An 18,356-nucleotide genomic window follows, 5' to 3' on the forward strand; every position below is an offset into this window, starting at 1 on the left:
CTTAGGCAAAGTATAAAGTCCTCAGTGTGCTCCCAGATGACACCTCTGCTCTGGCTCTCACTCCAGCTTATGGCTAATTCACACACCCGAGCTACGTACACCCTCGGGATCATGTATCCTTGGGCATCAGTGCAGTACAGCGGAAAGAACACTAGCTCTGGAGCCAAAGGACCTGATTTCAAATCCTACCTCCAATGTTTACCATTGCATGGCCTTGGGCAAATCACTGGACCTCAACGATCCTGAGATTCCTCATCTGTTAAAGAGGGGGTTCTAGAAGACACCCTACAAGGTACCTACTTGTCAGCTCCAAATCTATAACCCTGTGATTCGAGAGAGTGATGGAAAGGTCGTGGTAAGACAGAGAAAAATAGAGATATGGAAGCAGTTCCCTGAGGATCCACATGGCCCCTCCAGAAAACCCTACAATGAGTGAAACCAGGGGAGACAGAGAAAGCTCTGAGAAGAGAGAGGACAGAGGGAGATGGAGGCATAGAGCACGACCTTAAGAAAAGCCAGTGCATCCATGTGGCCCCAACTACCATGAGCAGGACAATAACAATCACCAGCCAGAGACATGAAGAAGGAGAAACCTAGCAGGAAGTCATAACACAGAGAAATCCAGACCTCTCCCTCCACTGTACTGTGAGTCATTTGGACTGTGTTGATCTCAGTGGAGGATGAGTAGAAGATTGCTAGGGAATCTAGAAAACTAGCCTTCCTTATAGGGGGCTCCACTCAGGGTAAAAGTACAAGTCTAGAAGAGTATAAATATATGTATATATTATATATAATATATACGTACATACATATACACATATATATACATACATATACATACATCTATACATGCTTACGTGTGTGTATGTGTGTGTGTGTGTCTCTGGGGGAGATGGTGATCCAGTAAAGAGGAAGCTTGATTGGTCCTCTAGCCACACTGAGTTCTTTCCCTTTGCAGGAGGGCAGCTCTCCACCCTGGGTAATATTCCAAGTTAGGTGGCTGTACAGGTCCCTGAGAAGGCAGGTTGCCCACTGGTCTGGGGATGGGGGGGGGGGGTGGTAAGAGCCATAACTCCCTAGGCATCCTGAATTTTTTCCACTCCTAAGGGAGCCCCACCCAGGCTAGTCCTATATGTCTCAATGTTCTCGGTTTGTTTGGAAGCTGAGTTACAACTTTAAGTCCCTGGGAGAGGCATAGAGCCAGAAGAAAGGGCAGAGGACATGTCTAAGACTGTTTATAGATTCAGGTTTGGATCCTTTGTGTTTCTGTTGAGGTAAAATCTGCCCTTTATTTGGTGTTTTGTTAGTCTGAGTGTTTGCTTCGTAGTAAGGTCCCTTTAGAACCTATCCAAATTCTGATATTCCTAGGAGAAACCAGTGGTGAGGCCACAAGCCAAAAACCCTCAAGAAATCCTGTCTGTATGAGTTCAGACTCTGGATAATGGGCCCTGAGTTACATATAAGATAGGGAGAAGGCATAAGGGCATGAGGCTTAAGAGAAGATAAGGGAGCCCTCCAAGAAATGGGGGGTTTAAGTTAAAATTCCAAATGAGCCAGCTGCCCCTTTATGATCTTAAATAAGAGAATCTATCTAGCCTGCATTTTTTTCCTAGGAAGGAGTAGTCCCATTCATGAGCCCCAAATCCTACAGTGACTTGTACTTGGGAGAACAACCTGTCCCTCTCACAGTTTCTCGTGCAAGTCTATATACATCCCAGTGAAATCTGAAGTCCAGGAACTATTGTATCCATTCTCCAGGAGAGAACACTGATCCACGGACACATAGTGACTCACTCAAAGTCCATTGTCCCTGAATATCCACTTTTGTCCTCAAGACTAACATTACAGAGCCAGAGAATGGGAGAGCCCCCATTTCTCATAGGCTCCTCCCTCCCTCTCTCCTTCTCCTCCTCCTCCTCCTCCTCCTTCTCCTCCTCCTCTTCCTCCTCCTCCTCCTTCTCCTCCTCCTCCTCCTCTGTCTCCATCTCTCTGTCTGTGTCTCTGTCTCTCTGTCTTTGTCTCTGCCCCATTACAGAGCCAAAGAAATTGGGGGAACAGGAAATAACCCAAGATGAGGCTTTGTGTGACATGGCTTCTCCATAAAGGAAAGAGGAGGATCACAGGATTTTGACCTGGAAGAGATCTTAGATCTCATCTAATCTCCCTTTTCATCTCACACTGAGGACCCTGAGGCCAGGAAAGGAAATCAGGAGACACCTTGGATGGATTTGGACCAGCTCTGTGACACTGGACACATCACCTAACCTCCCTGTGCTTCAATTTCTTCCTCTGTAAACTGAAGAGAACAATAATTGTAACATTTATCGATGTGGACTGTTATAGGAATCAAACGGGATCACAAAGATTTGCTCAATTTGAATTAATGATAGATGCAAGGTGCTTTGTAAACCTAAAAACACTATGTAAATCAGAACTGCCATTAGTATATTGTTATTATTGAAAGGCAGCATAGAACATTGGATAGAAGGCTAGCCTTGAAACCAGGGAGACAGGTGCAAGTCTCCCCTTTGGCTGTGCACTGGCTGCATAAATCTGGGCCCGTTCTTTAACTTCCCTCTGCCCTAAGGCAATAAGCTGCAGGGAAGGTGCTCATCGGCCTTGAGAGAAGACTTCCTCACCTGGAAGTTCCCTACACCGATAAACTCTCTCACCCTATTCTATTGTTGTTGTCATTAATTATCCCAAAGGCTGAAAGAACAGCGGAGAAAGGAGAAAGAGAGAGAGAGAGATAGACAGAGACAGAGACACAGACAGACACACAGAGGGAGACACAGAGACAGAGAAACACAAAGAGACAGAGAATAACCTAGCCTAGAGATTTGGGCCTATCCATAATAAAGGCTTATGGCCTCAGGCAAATGCCTCATCTAGTGGGAAGATTCAAGGGAAGTTGAAGGGGGCTCCCACAGTCATCAGGGCTAGGGCTGTGACTTAGCAATCAAGGTATCATAGAATCAGTTGGTCAATCAACAGGCATTTTTAAATGCCTGCTATGTGCCAGGCACAGTTCTAGGTGCTGAAGACAGAAATGAAACAGTCCCTGCCCTCAGGTAGCTCATTTTAGAGCTAGAGGAGACCTTCAGCATCATCCGATCTATCCCTTCCCCTTCATTTTAAAGAAGAGAAAACAAAGGCTCAGAGAGGCTAATTGACTTATCCAGGGTCACACGATAAGTTGATGGAACTGAGTTTTGGACCCACATTCTCTGACTCTCAGTCCACTGCTCTTTATAGCTGATTGAAGAGAAATTATTTGCACCCTGAGAGTTTCAATGGCCATAATGTAATCTTAGATATTGGAATTTTTGGTGATGATGCAGGAGACCACTGATCTGCCCCTGAATCCCACCCCCTTCTCTTAGAGATGAAGAAACTCACAGAGAAGTGATGTGACTTACCCAGGGACACACAGCTAATAAGGGTCACAGGTAGGATTCTGTATCAGTTATTAAGGTGAGACTTTTTGCCGTTCTTCTCTTCAGGGCCTTTAATGATCCTGGCTTTTGTTTGAATGGGGCAGGTAAAGTGTGATCTGGTCTTAGAATGTTTCTCAGAACTAAGACAATCAGGAATCATTGACTTGTATGTGGTGGTATTAGGGATTAACTTTCCTACACCCTAAATGGGATTTTTTTCACTGTTCTTTGCTCGAGTGCTTCTTAGCACTGAGGTAATCAAGCGCCCCAGGGCCCTGAGATGGGCATATAAGATCTAAGGTTGGCATTTGACTTTTGGGGCTCTCACTCACTGGAAGAGTCGTATGCGACTCTGGGCAAGCCATTGTTAAGAGCCCCCCCACCCCCGGGCTTTGAAGAAACCCAGATGTTTTGTTTGGAGGCTCTCAGTCACTGGAAAAGTGGCGTGTGACTCTGGGCAGGCCATTGTTAAGGGCCTCCCGGCTTGTCAACCCAGATGTTAATGCTTTCCTGCTTTGTGATTTGGTCTGTTTATATTGTGTATGTTTGTAATTTGTTTGTATTTGCTCTGAAGTTCAGGTTGCTGGCTTTTCCTCTCGAACTAAGTGACTGATATTCGTATGTTGGATTAAAGTGGGATTGTTAACCCCTTAAAGTTACTTTCCTTAGTAAAGCAGGTCAAAGAACCTGTGTTAGCAGCCCTTTCATATGCTGGTGTTCAAATTGGTCTCACACAGCCACAGTAGCTGCTAGCCGAATTGTTGTTACAGATTCAAACCCAAATCTTTCTAACTCCAGGCCCGTCATCCTATCTATGACACCATACTACTGGATTGTGAATCACTCAAAAAACAGAGATGCTTTTTCTTGCACTCACAGAATTATTTTGATGAAAGTGTTTTGTAAGTCTCAGTTTACTAGAGAAATATGAATCATAATGCACTGTAAGAAATGATGACTAGGAAGGATTCAGAGAAATTTATAAAGACTTATATGAACAGATAGAGGGTGAGGTAAGCACTCCCAGGAAAACAATATATGCCATGACTAAGCACTGGAAACAACAATTAAATAAAACTGAATATGGTAAAATTATAGTACCCAAACTTGCCTCTTGGGAAGAGCTGGGAAAGCCCTTTTCTTCCTTCATTAGAAAGATGGGGAACTACAGCTATAGGATATAAATGTCAGGCACTGTCAACACAGTGGTTGGTTTTACCAAAAGGCCTTTTTTCTCTTTCTTTTTTAATCTTGGCTACAAGGGATGGGAAGGGAGGGGATTAAATTTGGAGATAAATGTGAAATAAAAGCAAAAGGCATCAATAACAAATAAAATAAAATCTGCCAATGGAACCCTTTCTCCCATCGGGACAAAAGGCTGGTCCCAGACATGCCCTGGCCTCAGTTTGAGCTAAGATAATAACCCAAGTCCTGACACCCCCCCCCAAATAGGTCAACATGGCTGCCTTAGGAAGGAATGAGCACCCACTAACCCAAGGTCCTCAAGCAGAGGCCAAGAGATCACTCAGATGTGCTGGAGAGAACATTATTGGCCAGCAATAGATTGGACTGTCGATCCTCTGAGGTTCCTTTCAAAAATTCTGTGATTCTGTAAATCTCCAGTGGGAGTTTTCTCCATTAAAAAAGATGCTCTGGGGGTGGGGAGGGTGCTGTTTGTTGTAAGAGTTGATCCACTAGGAGACTTCTGGGACATAGAAGAGAATGGCTTCCATCTCAGTAATTCAAGGGTATGAGAAAATAAAGCTTCCCAATGTGCAAGGATCCTTCACCCCCATCTGAGGGCCATTGCTAAAAATGACAAGGAACCAGCTCCAAAGAAAGGCTCCTGACACCACAGTCAATCCAAGTCTCAAGTACATGGAGGGGAAAGGGCATCAAGCCACTGTGAAAGGAGATGCTTTGACATAACAGTAACAATCATTAGTGAAATCATTTATTTTAACCAATAAAGATACAGGCAAGTCACTTCTTCCATTTAAACAAGGGTGCTAAGCCCTTCCCCACCCCGGGTCTGGGGCATGAGGTGATGCTTATGTACATATTAGTATTACCTAGTATCCTTGTAGACTGGCTTGCTTATACCTCTAAAATGCCCCCACAAAAGGGACCTTACCAATCATCTAGTCATAAGATCACAGATTCAAAGTGGGAAGAAACCTCAGAGGACATCTACTCCAACCTCTTCTTTTCTACAGATGAGGAAACTGAGGCTCAGAAAAATTAACTGAGTTGGCTAAGGTCACACAAGTCATAAGTGGCAGAGCTTGGATTGGTACCCAGGTCCCTGGTTTCCCTGGTGCCTTGGATGGTGCCAGCATGGTCACTGTGGTTAGCTTTAGATCTCAGTCACCCTATGAGGTTGTCCCCATCTCACAAAGAAGGAATTTGAAGTCCGGAAAAATGAGCACATGGCAAATTTCCCTTCATAAAATAGCCAGTGAATGTCTAAGCCAGAGAAAGTTTTCTCCAGCAACCGTGGCACTAGCAGAGTCAAACCCAGGCCATAGTCATGTCAGCCTCTCTGAGAAAACTTCTTACCACCCCCAAGAGACCTGAATCACTATCTACTCACCGTTCCCCATACATCATACATCATCTCCCATACCCATACCCAGAATGCCCTCCCTTCTCACCTTGGCCTCACAGAATCCCTGGCTTCCTAGGGAAGTGCCTTCTCATACATGACCTCCTCTTCTCTCCCCCATGCCCCCAAATTACTTCGTACTTACCTGTATAGATGTTGCTTCCTACTCCACCCCAGTAGAATATAAGTTCTCTTGAAAGGCAATGTGGTGTAGTGGATAAAACACTGGACTTGGGTTCAAATCGCACCTCTGATGTTTACTACCTGTGTCACCTTGGCCAAGTCGCTTCCCTTCCCTGGAACTCAGTCTCCTTATTTGTAAAGTGAAGTGGTTGGACTCAGTGGCCTCTTAGATACCTTCTAGTTCAGAATCTATGATCCCTGAGAAAATGTTTAGTTCCGTTCTGCACATTGAGCACAATGCCTGGTAGGGTCAGGGGTAGAGATTAAAGATGAGATCTGATGTCATTGGGTTTCATTGACACGAGTAACCTCTACTAGTAAAAGGCAGCCCTCATTCTGCAATTTATAGTCATGTCTGGGTTACTAAAGGTTAAAGAGACCTGAGCCCCTAAGGTCACCCAGCAGGTGTATGTCAAAGGTAGAATCTGAATCCAGGCTTTCCTCACTGAGGCCAGTTCTTTGTCCATTCCATGCTGCTTCTCATCTAGCACATAATAGGTGCTTAATAAACACACTAGCTCCCTGCTTTAAATCCCCAGATCCTTCCAGCTCTAAATCAATGCTGTTACAGTCCTATGGCCAAGGCTCAATGAAACCTAGCATCCCCAACATTGGAGATGGGGAGAAGATTCGTCACAATGTTTTCTGAGAACTTGGCGCCTCCACAGGCTCACAGCACATATTGTGGCTTTGCCCCACCTAAATACAGCAGAGATGGTTCCCTTGAAGGCAAAAGGTATTCCTCTGCCCTGGGGCAATGACTCAGAGAGAGCCCCCAACTCAGCCCAAGTCACCAAACATTTATTAAGCATTATTAATGCCCCAAGCAGTGTTAGGGGCCAGGGATGCAAAGGCAAAAACAAAATTATCCCTTACCTTAAGGAGCTTACATTCTAGTGGGAGCAAGATGTAAAGAGGTCCTGGTCAACCCCCCATTTCATGTTTCTCCTCCAGATTCCTAAGGGGTTTGGCCAATGCCTCTAGGAAAGACTGGCTAGAGAAACTTCAGAGACCTACATAGCAGTGAGCTGAGGCCCCAGAAAGGGATGACTTGGTCCCTAGGACCAGTCACTGAAAGATCCTTTAATTGGCTATTGCCCACAGGGGCCTGAGCTCCAAAGACTTTGCAACCTTGTCTGTCACAGCTCATCTCACACCCCTAAAGGTAAGGGGGTAGCTAGGCTTAGATACTGGAATCCAACACTAGTCGAAGAGCTTGGATCCCCAGGTTCAGATCCCAGCTGTTCCTTAATACTTGTGTGATGTTAGGCAAGTGATGACCCCCTCCCTGTACCTCAGTTTTCTCAACTGTACAATGATAGGGTTGGATTGGATGATCTCCATAAAATTTTTCAACTCTGGATCCCATGATGCCTCAGTCTCCAGGATCTGAGGAGGAGCAGGGAGGTCTCTCTTCTAGGCAGCAGTCCCAAAGACACCCAGTAGGCTTCTTCATCCCAGCTCACCTGGACACTGCCACCAGCTCCCCACCACCACCACTACCAAACCTTTAAACTTTACCTTGCTCACCCATGGACGAATGTCTCCAGCCTCCCATGGTCCCCCTCCCTCTTGAAGGGTGCCTCTGGCACAGTGAGCATCAAAGACCTCTTTTATTTACAGAAAACACAGAGAAAGTAGTTCATTCTTTGATTAGCAAACCAACCCGATTTTTTTTTCTTTTTTTCTTCTTTTTTTTGGCACAAAAAAAAATCACAGGTGAACCCCTAAGAACCAACAGAGACGCATACACCAATCAGCAACCAGGCCCACCAACAAGACTCAGACAAACAACATTATTGCAACAGACTGGGGGGGGGGGGGGAAGGGGGGCAAGGGGGACAAGGAGTTCCACATTCACCTCACAGAAAAAGAAAGAAAAAAATCTCTTCACCAACGGGGGGGGGGGGGGAGGGGAGCGGGGGCGGGGTGCCAAGGGCTGGTGCTCCTGGTGGGGCCCTGGTGGAGGCAGCGAGATGGGGATTAGGAGAATGGTGGCATAGGGCGGGGATTGACACCATTTATAAATTAGAAAAGATCATTTTCTTTTTAATCTCTTACCTTGTGAAAGTGCAAAAAGTACAATACAATAACCCCAAATACCCTTCCACTGGGGAAACTTGACAAGAGAAGTTGTGTCCTCCATGTCTTGGGCACATGTAATTGTGTGAGTGTGTGAGTGTGTGATCGTGTGTGTGGGGGTGTGGCTGCAGGTGTGGGTGTGGCTGCAGGTGTGGGTGTGGCATTTGTAAACATTGTTAACCATCCACCGAGAGCCCCGGCTTCCGTGGGCGGGGGCGCCTTCCCCCACCTCATCCCCCTCCATTCTCTAGTGACGTCCATCGGGGACGTAGTGCAAATTTCAGAGAGAAAAGAGCAAGGTGAAAGGGCGGGAAGGGCACGAAGACAGGGTCTGGGGAAGGAGGGGGGATAAGGCAACAGTTAAAAATGGTCCTCCAGGTCCGAGCCCACGCCCCGCCCCCTCCCCTGGTCCCGCGGTCCCCAGCGTCGTCCGCCGGTCACAAGAAAGGATGGAAGTCCCGCTCTTCCACCAGGCTGACGGACAGGTTCTTGAGCTCCTGCTCCGAGGCCGCCACCTTATAGCCCAGCTGGGCCAGCACCTGCTGACAGGCGTTCTGGGTGAAAGCCACGATGTCGTAGGAGAGCCGAAAGCGCCACTTCTCGGCCGTGGCTGCCGAGTTCCGGACGGTGCCGTACTTGTGCTTGGAGGAGGAGCGGTCCCCACGGGTGTTGTTGTGAATCCACCGTTCCACGTGGCTGTCGAGGGGGATGCCCAGGAATTCGTAGATCTCCTCCGTCTTCTTCATGGGGTTCCGGGCCAGGTCCTCGTACCGCACCAGCATGTATTTGCCCTTCAGCCAAGGGGGCCGGGTCAAGCCAGTGGACACCGAATTCCAGAAGTCCTCGCACACTGTGGTCAGCTGGGTCACGTCCAGGTTGTAGGGCTTCCTCCCGGTGCCGTCCCATATCCGCCACAGCCGGTAAGTGTCACGGAAAGTTTCGCTGCGGGAGGCGAGGATGCCCCGAGGATCTCGGACCAGCTGGATGACCTTGAGGTTAAGCCTGGGGTCCTCCACAAGGGCCCTCAGGTCGTTTACCTCGGGGACTCTCACAGTCTTGATGGCCACGTGGCTCCGCTCGCGGCAGGCCTCCGCGGCCAAGGTTAGATTGAGGAGACCACACTTGCGCACACAGTCTCCTTCCTCGAGGTTCATGTCTACCGGGCCTTGAGCCTCGCACACCGGGGGCGAGCAGAGAGCCTTGCTGGCCCCGCGGCGGAAGATCCTGTCCGTGGTGTGATTGACTGGAGGCGGCTTGATGTAGTTCTCCAAGAAATAGAGGTCACAGTCGTAGAGACTCCGCAGCAGGTCGCGACTGGCGCCCAGCATGACTCGCCTGTCCGTGGGGCTCTTGCCCTGTGTGAAGCGAGGGAGGAGGGTATACTGGACGTGATAGAGGGGCTCAAAAAGGTAAAAGAAGTCCAGGTGCTGGTTGAAGAGCTGGCCCACGAAGGAGGAGCCGCTCCGGGTGGTGGCAAGGATGAGGATATGGGTCTTCCTCGAGAGGTTGTAGCCAAAAGTGGGGCTCTCCTCGCACAAGCGCTCAGCCATCTCAGCCTCCCCGGGGCCAGGGCTACAGTTCACGGGGCTGGGCATTGGGCAGGTGTGGAAGGACTTGGCGGTGAAGGTGCGGATGGCCGTGTACTGGATAGCGATGGAGGCCAAGGCGAGGAGGAGGACAGCCTTCCAGGAGCATTGCATGACTGGACACCTTCATGGGGATGCGTCTCCGCGGGCTCAGGATCTGGAAACACACAGAGGCAGAGGTCAGGACAGGAGCGGTATGGGGGGCTGGTGAGGGGCCCGGTGACGCGCAGCAGTATGGGACAGAGAATATTTGGAAAGCAAGTTAAATACTAGCAGTTCTTATCACGTCAGTCAGCTGACCTGAGAGTCTTCTTATCCCCCAAAGATCTCCTCATTCCCCAGCAGGCCAGCATACCTTCCTCTTTTCCCTAGAACCCTAGGAGTTCAAGAGGCTTGGGATCAAGCGGGCCGGGTTCAAAGCCCTAGACTCTGACAATTTGTGAAATGCCATTGCATTTCTCTGGGCCTCATTTTCCCCATGTGTAAAATTAGGTTAGACCAGATGACTTCTGAGTCCCTTCCAACAAGAGTGACCTTGTGGAAAGAATACTAAATTAAGGAGCAAGAGACCAGGGTTCAAATCTCATCTCTGATGTTCCGTGACCCTGAAATGAACCCTTACTCTTCTTGAAACCTTGGTAATGATAACAATAGTACCAAGTTCAGAGGGTTGTTGAGAGGAAAGCACTTAGTAAACCAGGGGAACCGGTCCTAGAACCCTGAGGGTTCTATGAAATAAGCAGGAAAGTAGAAGGGCTAGAGGAAGCAATGCACTGTCCCTCTTTCTGCATAGGGTCCCCTTTGGCATTCATCTGAGAGTTCCCTATTGGCAGGCAGGAAAAGGAAACGGGAAAGGTGGTGTGGAGCCAGGGATCGGAACCTGTGAGATAAACTCACACATCCTTAACAGGGAGGGGGGCCAGGGGCCCAAAGCCCTGGATGGGGCCGTAGAACCTGCCTTAAGAAAAGGGAACGATTGAGCCAGGAACAATAACACACACACACACACACACACACCACTTCTATCTCCAGAGGCGTCCACTGCTGCTTACCAGAGGGGCTACTGGGAAGCGTGGGCGGCCACAGCTGCCCCTGAGGGAACCTCCTTCTTGATACCAGGGTCTCCAGGCTCAGTCAGTGGCTGGTTAAGTCCATGCCACTGCCCTGTTGAGGGACAGGGAGATGGGGAGGAGAGAGAGGAAGATGGAGATGCTTCTTATTGTTATTCATAATAAAAACAAACATAATTTTTATTCAATTATAAAAACAGTCATGTTATGTGCCTGTATCATAGCCCATAGAATATTAAACAGAAATTAACCATAGCAGGAGAATGACTTGTCCAAAGACTATCTCTATCTGAACTCCATTGAACGAGATGAGAATGAGATTAGCAATAATTAATAGTAGCAATAACACCTTCTCCCCGTTACCCAAAGTGTTTACTTTATCCTCCTGCATGATAGATTACTAAAGAAGAAGGACAAAATCAGAAGATCATCTTGTCCCAGGACTGAATGTAAAGACGAGAAGAAGGAAATAACAGCAATCGCTGGTATTTAGAGAAGTGCTTTATAAATATGATCTCATTTGATCCCCACAACAGCCCTACAAGAGGTACTGTTGTTATCCCTATTCTACAGCTGAGGAAACTGAGGCAGACAGCAGTTAGCTGACTCGTCCCATTGCAGAATAGCCACTCATCTGCATTAGTAGAGGGAGTTTCCTTACCGGGAATTCCCCATACCAATGAAATCAGGTCTTGGACCAAAAAAATAAAATAAAAACCCTTCCCTAAAACATAATCCCAAACCCACACACAACTGTTGTTTTCCTTTCACAGAACTAATTTTAGGAATACAGCTTATATTACAGGGCATCCTATATTTAGTACATGTCAAGAAATCTGACATTAGGATGGTTCTGTTTCCCACCACCACCAATTTTGACTCCTTTGCCCCTCCAAGGCTGCCCTCAATGTTCATTTTAAGATGACTTCTCCTGGAGATAGAACAGTGCACTGGGAAGACCTCAGAACCTTGGAATCCAAAGATCCAAAACCAAGGTCTCGCTTTGACACTTTGCTGGTTCTGTTACTGTGGGCGAGTCACTCTGCACTGGGACCCTCCGTTTTCTCATCAATAAGAAGGTAATGCTTGTACTAATTACCTTAGAAAGCACTTTGTAAACATTATATAAAAGAATTATTATTCTCATTTTCTTCTTTTTATTGGTGAAGCTTGAATACTATCATTATGTTCAATGGTTAGAGCACTGGACTTGGAGTCAGAAAGACCTGAGTCCAAATCCTGCCTCAGACACTTATTAAGCTGAAGAGTAAGTCTACTAGCCTTGCTAGGTCTCAGTTCCCTCATCTGAAAAATTGGATGATCCTTTCCAAGACATCTGTGATCCTATGAAACTGAGTCCCAGAGAGTTGAATGACCTGCTTGAGGTCAATTATACAAATATCAAGAGGCAGAGCTAGGATTTGGACTCAGCCAAATCTGACAAAGTTTAACAGGATTAAATGTAAAGTCCTATACTTGGGTTCAAAAAATCAATTGCCCAAGTACTTGGGCCTCAGTTTCCCTCACAGTAAAATGAGAGGGTTGGTCTGGATGATCTCTCCAATTCCTGGTTGAGCTAAATTCTCCTTTCCTCCAAATCAATATTCCCTCTCCTTCCTGCCCTAATTCACACAAATTATACTTGAAAGCACTTCCCCCTCATCTCAGCCTCTCAAAATCCTCCTTTTCCTTGAAGCCTTGACTCAAGTGGCATCGTCTTGGTCTCTGCACCTTCCCCAAGTTGTTCATATGTTCTGCCTCCTCAAATTTCCTTGTATTTACTTACATGGCATGTTGCATCCCCATTGTCACATGCCATACCTTGCACAAAGTAGTAAGTCAATGAACATTTATTAAGTGCCTACTATTGCCAGGCACCATGCCAAGTACTGAAGATACAAAAAGAGACAAAAGACAATCTCTTCCTTCAAGGACTCAGCATCTAATAGGTAGACCCTGTATTGACCTGAACTGAATTTTTATACAACTTATGTTGTTAGTTCCCTACAAGGGAGTTAACAAGACTGCCCCTTTAAAAATCCAACTTGCTAAGTGGTCCCATGTAGCTGGAAGCCTTTTAACTGAAATCCAAAGGAAGGAGAATGGCCGTAGACCAAGTCAGCCAAGAGGTAGCTTGCCAACATGCAAACAACTATGTACAAACAAGATATTCAGGCTAATCTGGAGATAATCAACAGAGAGAAGGTATTAGCATTAAGGAGGATCAGGAAAGGCTTCTTGGAGAAGGTAGCCTTTGAGCTGGGACCCAAAGGAAACCAGGGAGGCCAGGAGGTGGGGATGAGGAGGGAGAGAGCTCCAGATATGGGGGACAGTCAATGAAAATAACCAGAAGGAATCAGGAGATGGAGTGTCTTATGCAAGGAACAGTAAGAAGCCCAGCATCTCTGGATCACAGAGTATGTTTTAAAGTCTGCTGTGGAAAAGATTAAGAGAAAGCTCACTAGGTCTCAAATTCGGTGAGAAAAGACAAGATATATTTCCTGGATCAGTTTTCTTCTGGAGCATCTTGTGGGACTAATTGAGGCAATGTTTGATGGTTGATAAATTCTAATTATTTTTATAAATATTTTCTTTTACATGACAACAATAATTCACATTTCTGCAAGGTTTTCAGGTTTCTAAGGCACCTTCCTTACAATGACACTGTAGGTCAGGAAGTGAATGTTTTCTGATTCCCATTTCACCAAAGAGGAAATTGAAGGAAGTGCCTTACTCATGATCACACCGATAAAGCCAGAGCCAGAATCTGAACTTGGGTCCTCCATGTTCACTGGACCTCGGCCACCCACAAGAGGGACATGTTAGAAATCACTATAAACCAGAACAGCTCTTCCTCCAAAATATTGAACTCCTGAAATCCTCCTCTCTGACACAATGTCTTGTCCTCCCTTTCCCATTGTCTCATCCCTCCTACACCTGCTTTTTGCCATTATCAGTCACATGTTTATCAGCATGGACTCCAACCCTAAAGTCTCAGTTCCAGTTTCACAGTTCTGTCTATAAAGATTTGGGCGTGACCCCAGGGAAGCCAATGATGGAAAGAGACAGCCTCTTTGGGAAATCCTGTAGGCTCCCCCTCAAACCGGGTTGGTGTTTGGCTTGGCTTATTGATCAGGCAGGTCTTCATGGAAGCGAAGTGAACTGAAGGTTAGATTACTAAGGACTCTGATGTTGCCTACAGTTGAACCTCTCTGGCATAAATATTTTACCAGTGAAAAAATGGAAGTTGGACTAGCTTAGGGGTTCTTAACTTTTTTTAGACTCTTCTTGGGCAGTCTGGTGAAACCTATGGACTCCTGCTCAAAATAATGTTTTTTAATTCATAAAATAAAATGCATAGGAATATAAAAGAGACCAATTATATTGGTACATAGTTATCAAAATATTAAAAAACAAAACAAGTCCATTGCCCTAGGGTAGGAACCCCGTTAGATTAACTCTAAGATTCCTTCCCACTCTAAATCCGATGAGCCAAGGAAGTTGCTTGATGCACATTGGGCGGATCCCCTGATCCCACCTCTTCCTTGCCCCCAGACCATGGTCAAAGGGGACATAGCCTGGGCCCACTGGGCTCTGAGGTCAGGGCATACACTTTCAAGCTCTACCACAGAACCCTAAAGACCACCAGGACTTGGCTTCTTCCTTACAACCAAACCCTACTTTATATATCATTTCTTGAGAGCATGAATTGTCTTCCGAAAGACTCATGATGGAAAATGCAATCCACATCCAGAAAAAGAACTATAAAGTCTGAGTGTAGATCAAAGCATACTGTTTTTACTTTTTTGGTTGTTTTTTTATTCCTTGTGGTTTTTCTCTTTTGTTCTGATTCTTCTTTCACAACATGACTAATGTGGAAATACGTTTAACACGATTGTGCCTATACAACCTATATCAAATTGCTTGCTGTCTTGGGGAGGAGGGAGGGAGGAGGAGGGAGAGGGAAAAATTTGGAACTCAAAATCTTACAGAAATGAATGTTGAAAACTATCTTTACATGTAATTGGGAAAAAAAGAAAATACTATTAAGAGGAGGAAAAAAAGAACAGGGATTCTGTTTTCTTTTCCAACACTTAGCATACATAGTTCTGAACATAGATTAAGTGCTTAATAAAATGCTTTTTCACTTGTTCATTCATTCCCAGAAAGTTGGGAGGTTTCAGCTCAGTTTCCAGATGGAAACTTCAGCCAGGGCCCGGAACAATCATGGGCTGCCTCAGCCCAGGCACCTGGGGATACATCCATGACTGGCTTGGGAAAGGGCTCTTTAAGCTAGTGGTCTGGTTCCAACAAAGATGAGCCATCTCACCAGGGCAGAATCTCTGGTGGTGTCTGCCATTCCTGGACCCCCTTCTCGCCCCCAGTAGGCGAGACCTATTGGCTCTTTTCATCTATTCTTTCTGGGTCCCCCCCACCCCATCCCCAGCTAAGCACTATTAGTCTTCCTGCTGCCCTCTGGTGGTCTCATGGCACACAGCAGTCTATGGCTCTACTGATTCCTTCCCCTAGAGCTTTTGGAATTCATCCTTCAGGAGGACGTGGGCTGAAGTGAGAAGCTGAGATGCCTCTTGCTGGATGCAGGGAGGGGTGTTGTAGGCACAGCCTACCAGTGTTATCTCGGTTAGTTTTGCCTTTGCCTGCTACCCAGCTCCAATTTTTATCCCTTATCCTCTTCACTTATGCCCCAGCTTCCTCATTTGTTAAAAAAAAAAAAAAAAACAGGGGTTCTTAATTTGTTTTGTGTAAGTGACCCTCTGGCAGTCTGATGAAACCTATGGATCCCTTCTTAGAATTATGATTTTTTTTAAAAACTGAAGGAAATGCTACATCTCTCTTAAGGGTTGGTGAAAATAAAGATGCCATTTTCTCCTCCTTCCGCTTCCCAGGTTAAGAACCCATGAGATTCCTGAGGTCCTTCCCAGCTCTCACATCCTATGTTTTAAGATCCCTCCCAGCTCTTGACATTCTCTGGTCTAAGGTCCCTCCCACCTCTGACATCGTGTGTTCCAAGGGCCCCTCCCAACTTTGACATTCTATGTCACTAAGGTCCTAAGGCTCCTTTCAACTTTAAATCCTATGATCCACTGCCATTACCCACATGCTAAAAGATCTGGGCAGGCAAGTTTAATCAGCCCAGCTCAATCCTCAGAACCAGAACTCTTTGATTCCAGCACCTCCCTTCAATAAGTAGAAATGGCTTCTATACCCCTTGGAGTAAGAAACTTCTCCTCCCTTAAGTTCTGTGGAACTTTCCAAGAAGGAAATGGGGCAGCCCTGCCTTGGCACGTGGGATGCTCACTCAGAAGAGAGTGGCCCCACGTCACTGACACAGTCCAACCCCAGCCAAGCCCTGCTTTACTGACTGTCAACATATTTAGAATTCTAACACTCAAACGTTACTTACGCAGAGAGAAAACAAGCTAACCCTAGTGGGATGAGGGCTCAAGGAAGAATTGGCCCCCTTTATCCCTTGACACCTTGGCTACTTTCTCCACTGGTGTAGCTCGGTGAGGGAAGTCAAACTGGTAACTCCAAATTACATCTCTGGACTTTCATGGATTGGGTTCAGCCGTGGGGATTTCTCTCTAATAATCTCTTTGGCTCACACCTTCACCCAAGCTTTTCCCTGGAAATATCAGGATGTAATTCATGTGATTCCCCAGAAGGGCCCTGAGCTCCTAGGCAAGCATCAGGCTAACAAAGCATCAAATATAGGGAAGGTTTTATTTAACCCAATAGAAAAGAAAAGCACTCACACTGGCATCCATACGTTTTGCTAATTCATCTCTCTGGCTGGCTCCTTCTACCCCAGGGACATATACACTGGGATCAACCCTCCCATGTCTGCTCGACCTAAATCTTATCTGTGTTGTAGTGGATCCACTCAAAGAACCAGATGCCTTCCTCTTCAATAACAATTTTCTTTTTAAAAATTGCTCCCCTACCAAATACCAAAATGCATCTTATTCTTTCAGCACTTATCAAGCATGTATTAAAAATAATACTTTGACTGAAATCCTCTAAGCATTGGTTTTCACATCTGTAAAGTGGAGCTAATGATGCCTGTTTGCCCATCCCCACCCCGGGGCTGTTGTGAAGAAAGCCTAGAAAAGCAAAAACTATGAGGGTCATGGGGCGAGGGCAGGGGGATTGAAAGATAAATTAAAGAAAGCCCTTCATGGAAGGAATTTAGGGTTGAGAAATCTTTGGGCTCTGGAAGGGTTCCTACCCTGCCAGATTCCCTGGTCAAATCCCAAATGCCCACAGGGTGAATGCCCCATACTGCTATCTCACTGACTTAGCAGGTGGCTGGCCCCAGCAAGTCTGCTGACATGGAGCCAGGACAGCAGAGGGCCCTGGAAGGCCCATGGCTCAGCTTGGCCAAGGGCTAAGCCAGCTGTTTCTCCTGACTTTGGAAATCCACTGCTCCTCACGCTTATTTCAGGGCCCTGAGGACTTGTCTGCCCACCTGGCTCTGGGTCAGATTGGCTCTCCAAACTAGGATAGTAGGAGATGGAAGCTTTGGAGTTTAAGATCCCTCAGAGTTTGAGACATCCTCAAACATCTGGGTCCCAGTGCCCACTTCAGCCAGTGGCAAAGGAGCATCTGCCCAGAGATCTATCTCAAAGACCCAGAAAGATGCATTATTCCCCCTTCCTCCAAAGACTATGGTCACAGATGGTTCTGTGAGCTCAGAAAGTCAGCTCACAGAAGGACCTCCCTCTACCCTCAGTGCCATTGAAAGGACTCCCTGACACCAGAAGTTTGGAGCTGGCAGCTGAGACTCAGCAGACACACAGCCCTCACCTGGTAGGGATCCTTTTGGAAGGAATGTCCCTGCCCACTGGTGTGGCTGGACGTGGAGGACGAGGTTTGAATCTCAGCTTTGCTAAATGAGAAGCTTCATGGTACCATAGAAAGACCACTGATTTGGAGGACTGAAGACCTGGGTTCAAATCATACCCTGCTACCTACTACCTGTATGACCTTAGGTAAGTCACTTAAATTTTGGAGACTCCAGTTTCTTCATCTGTAAAATGGGGGAGGGGAGAAGGGAGTTAGATTAACTGACCTCTAAGGTCCCTTGCAGATCTCAAACCTTACCTACTAGCCTGGTGATCTTGAGGAGGTCACATCCCTTCTCGGTGCCTCAGTTTCCTCACATGCAAAATAAGAGGCAAAGCATCATAGTGGAGAGAGTACTGATGAAATCCCACCCCAAACCCTTACTAGGTCTGTGACCCTGGAATCATTTAAACTTTCTGCCTCAGTTTCTTCATGGAGAGTGGAGGCAAGAGGCCTGGACCAGATAACTTCTAAGGCTATGATTCCACCGCTCCAAGCCAGGCCTCCTCTCTGTTCCTCAGAGGAC

The 18,356-nt window shown here is 46.6% G+C and overlaps 1 protein-coding gene across 1 annotated transcript; it reads right to left on the bottom strand.

The window, feature by feature from the left end:
• Nucleotides 1-7,924: 7,924 nt before the first annotated feature.
• CHST1 (carbohydrate sulfotransferase 1) lies at nt 7,925-11,057 on the bottom strand. The gene is made up of 2 exons (XM_036764168.1): nt 10,946-11,057; nt 7,925-10,050 (listed from the first exon to the last, which is right to left on the bottom strand). Exon 2 carries the CDS (start codon nt 10,005-10,007, stop codon nt 8,745-8,747), a length of 1,263 nt encoding a protein of 420 aa, XP_036620063.1. The 5' UTR covers nt 10,008-10,050; nt 10,946-11,057; the 3' UTR covers nt 7,925-8,744.
• Nucleotides 11,058-18,356: the final 7,299 nt, after the last annotated feature.

This window comes from Trichosurus vulpecula, chromosome 6, assembly GCF_011100635.1.
Source record: "Trichosurus vulpecula isolate mTriVul1 chromosome 6, mTriVul1.pri, whole genome shotgun sequence".
NCBI lineage: Eukaryota > Metazoa > Chordata > Mammalia > Diprotodontia > Phalangeridae > Trichosurus > Trichosurus vulpecula.

What these genes read in the sequence shown, in the direction of transcription:
- CHST1 (XM_036764168.1), bottom strand. Translation starts at nt 10,007, where the DNA reads ATGCAATGCTCCTGGAAGGCTGTCCTCCTCCTCGCCTTGGCCTCCATC.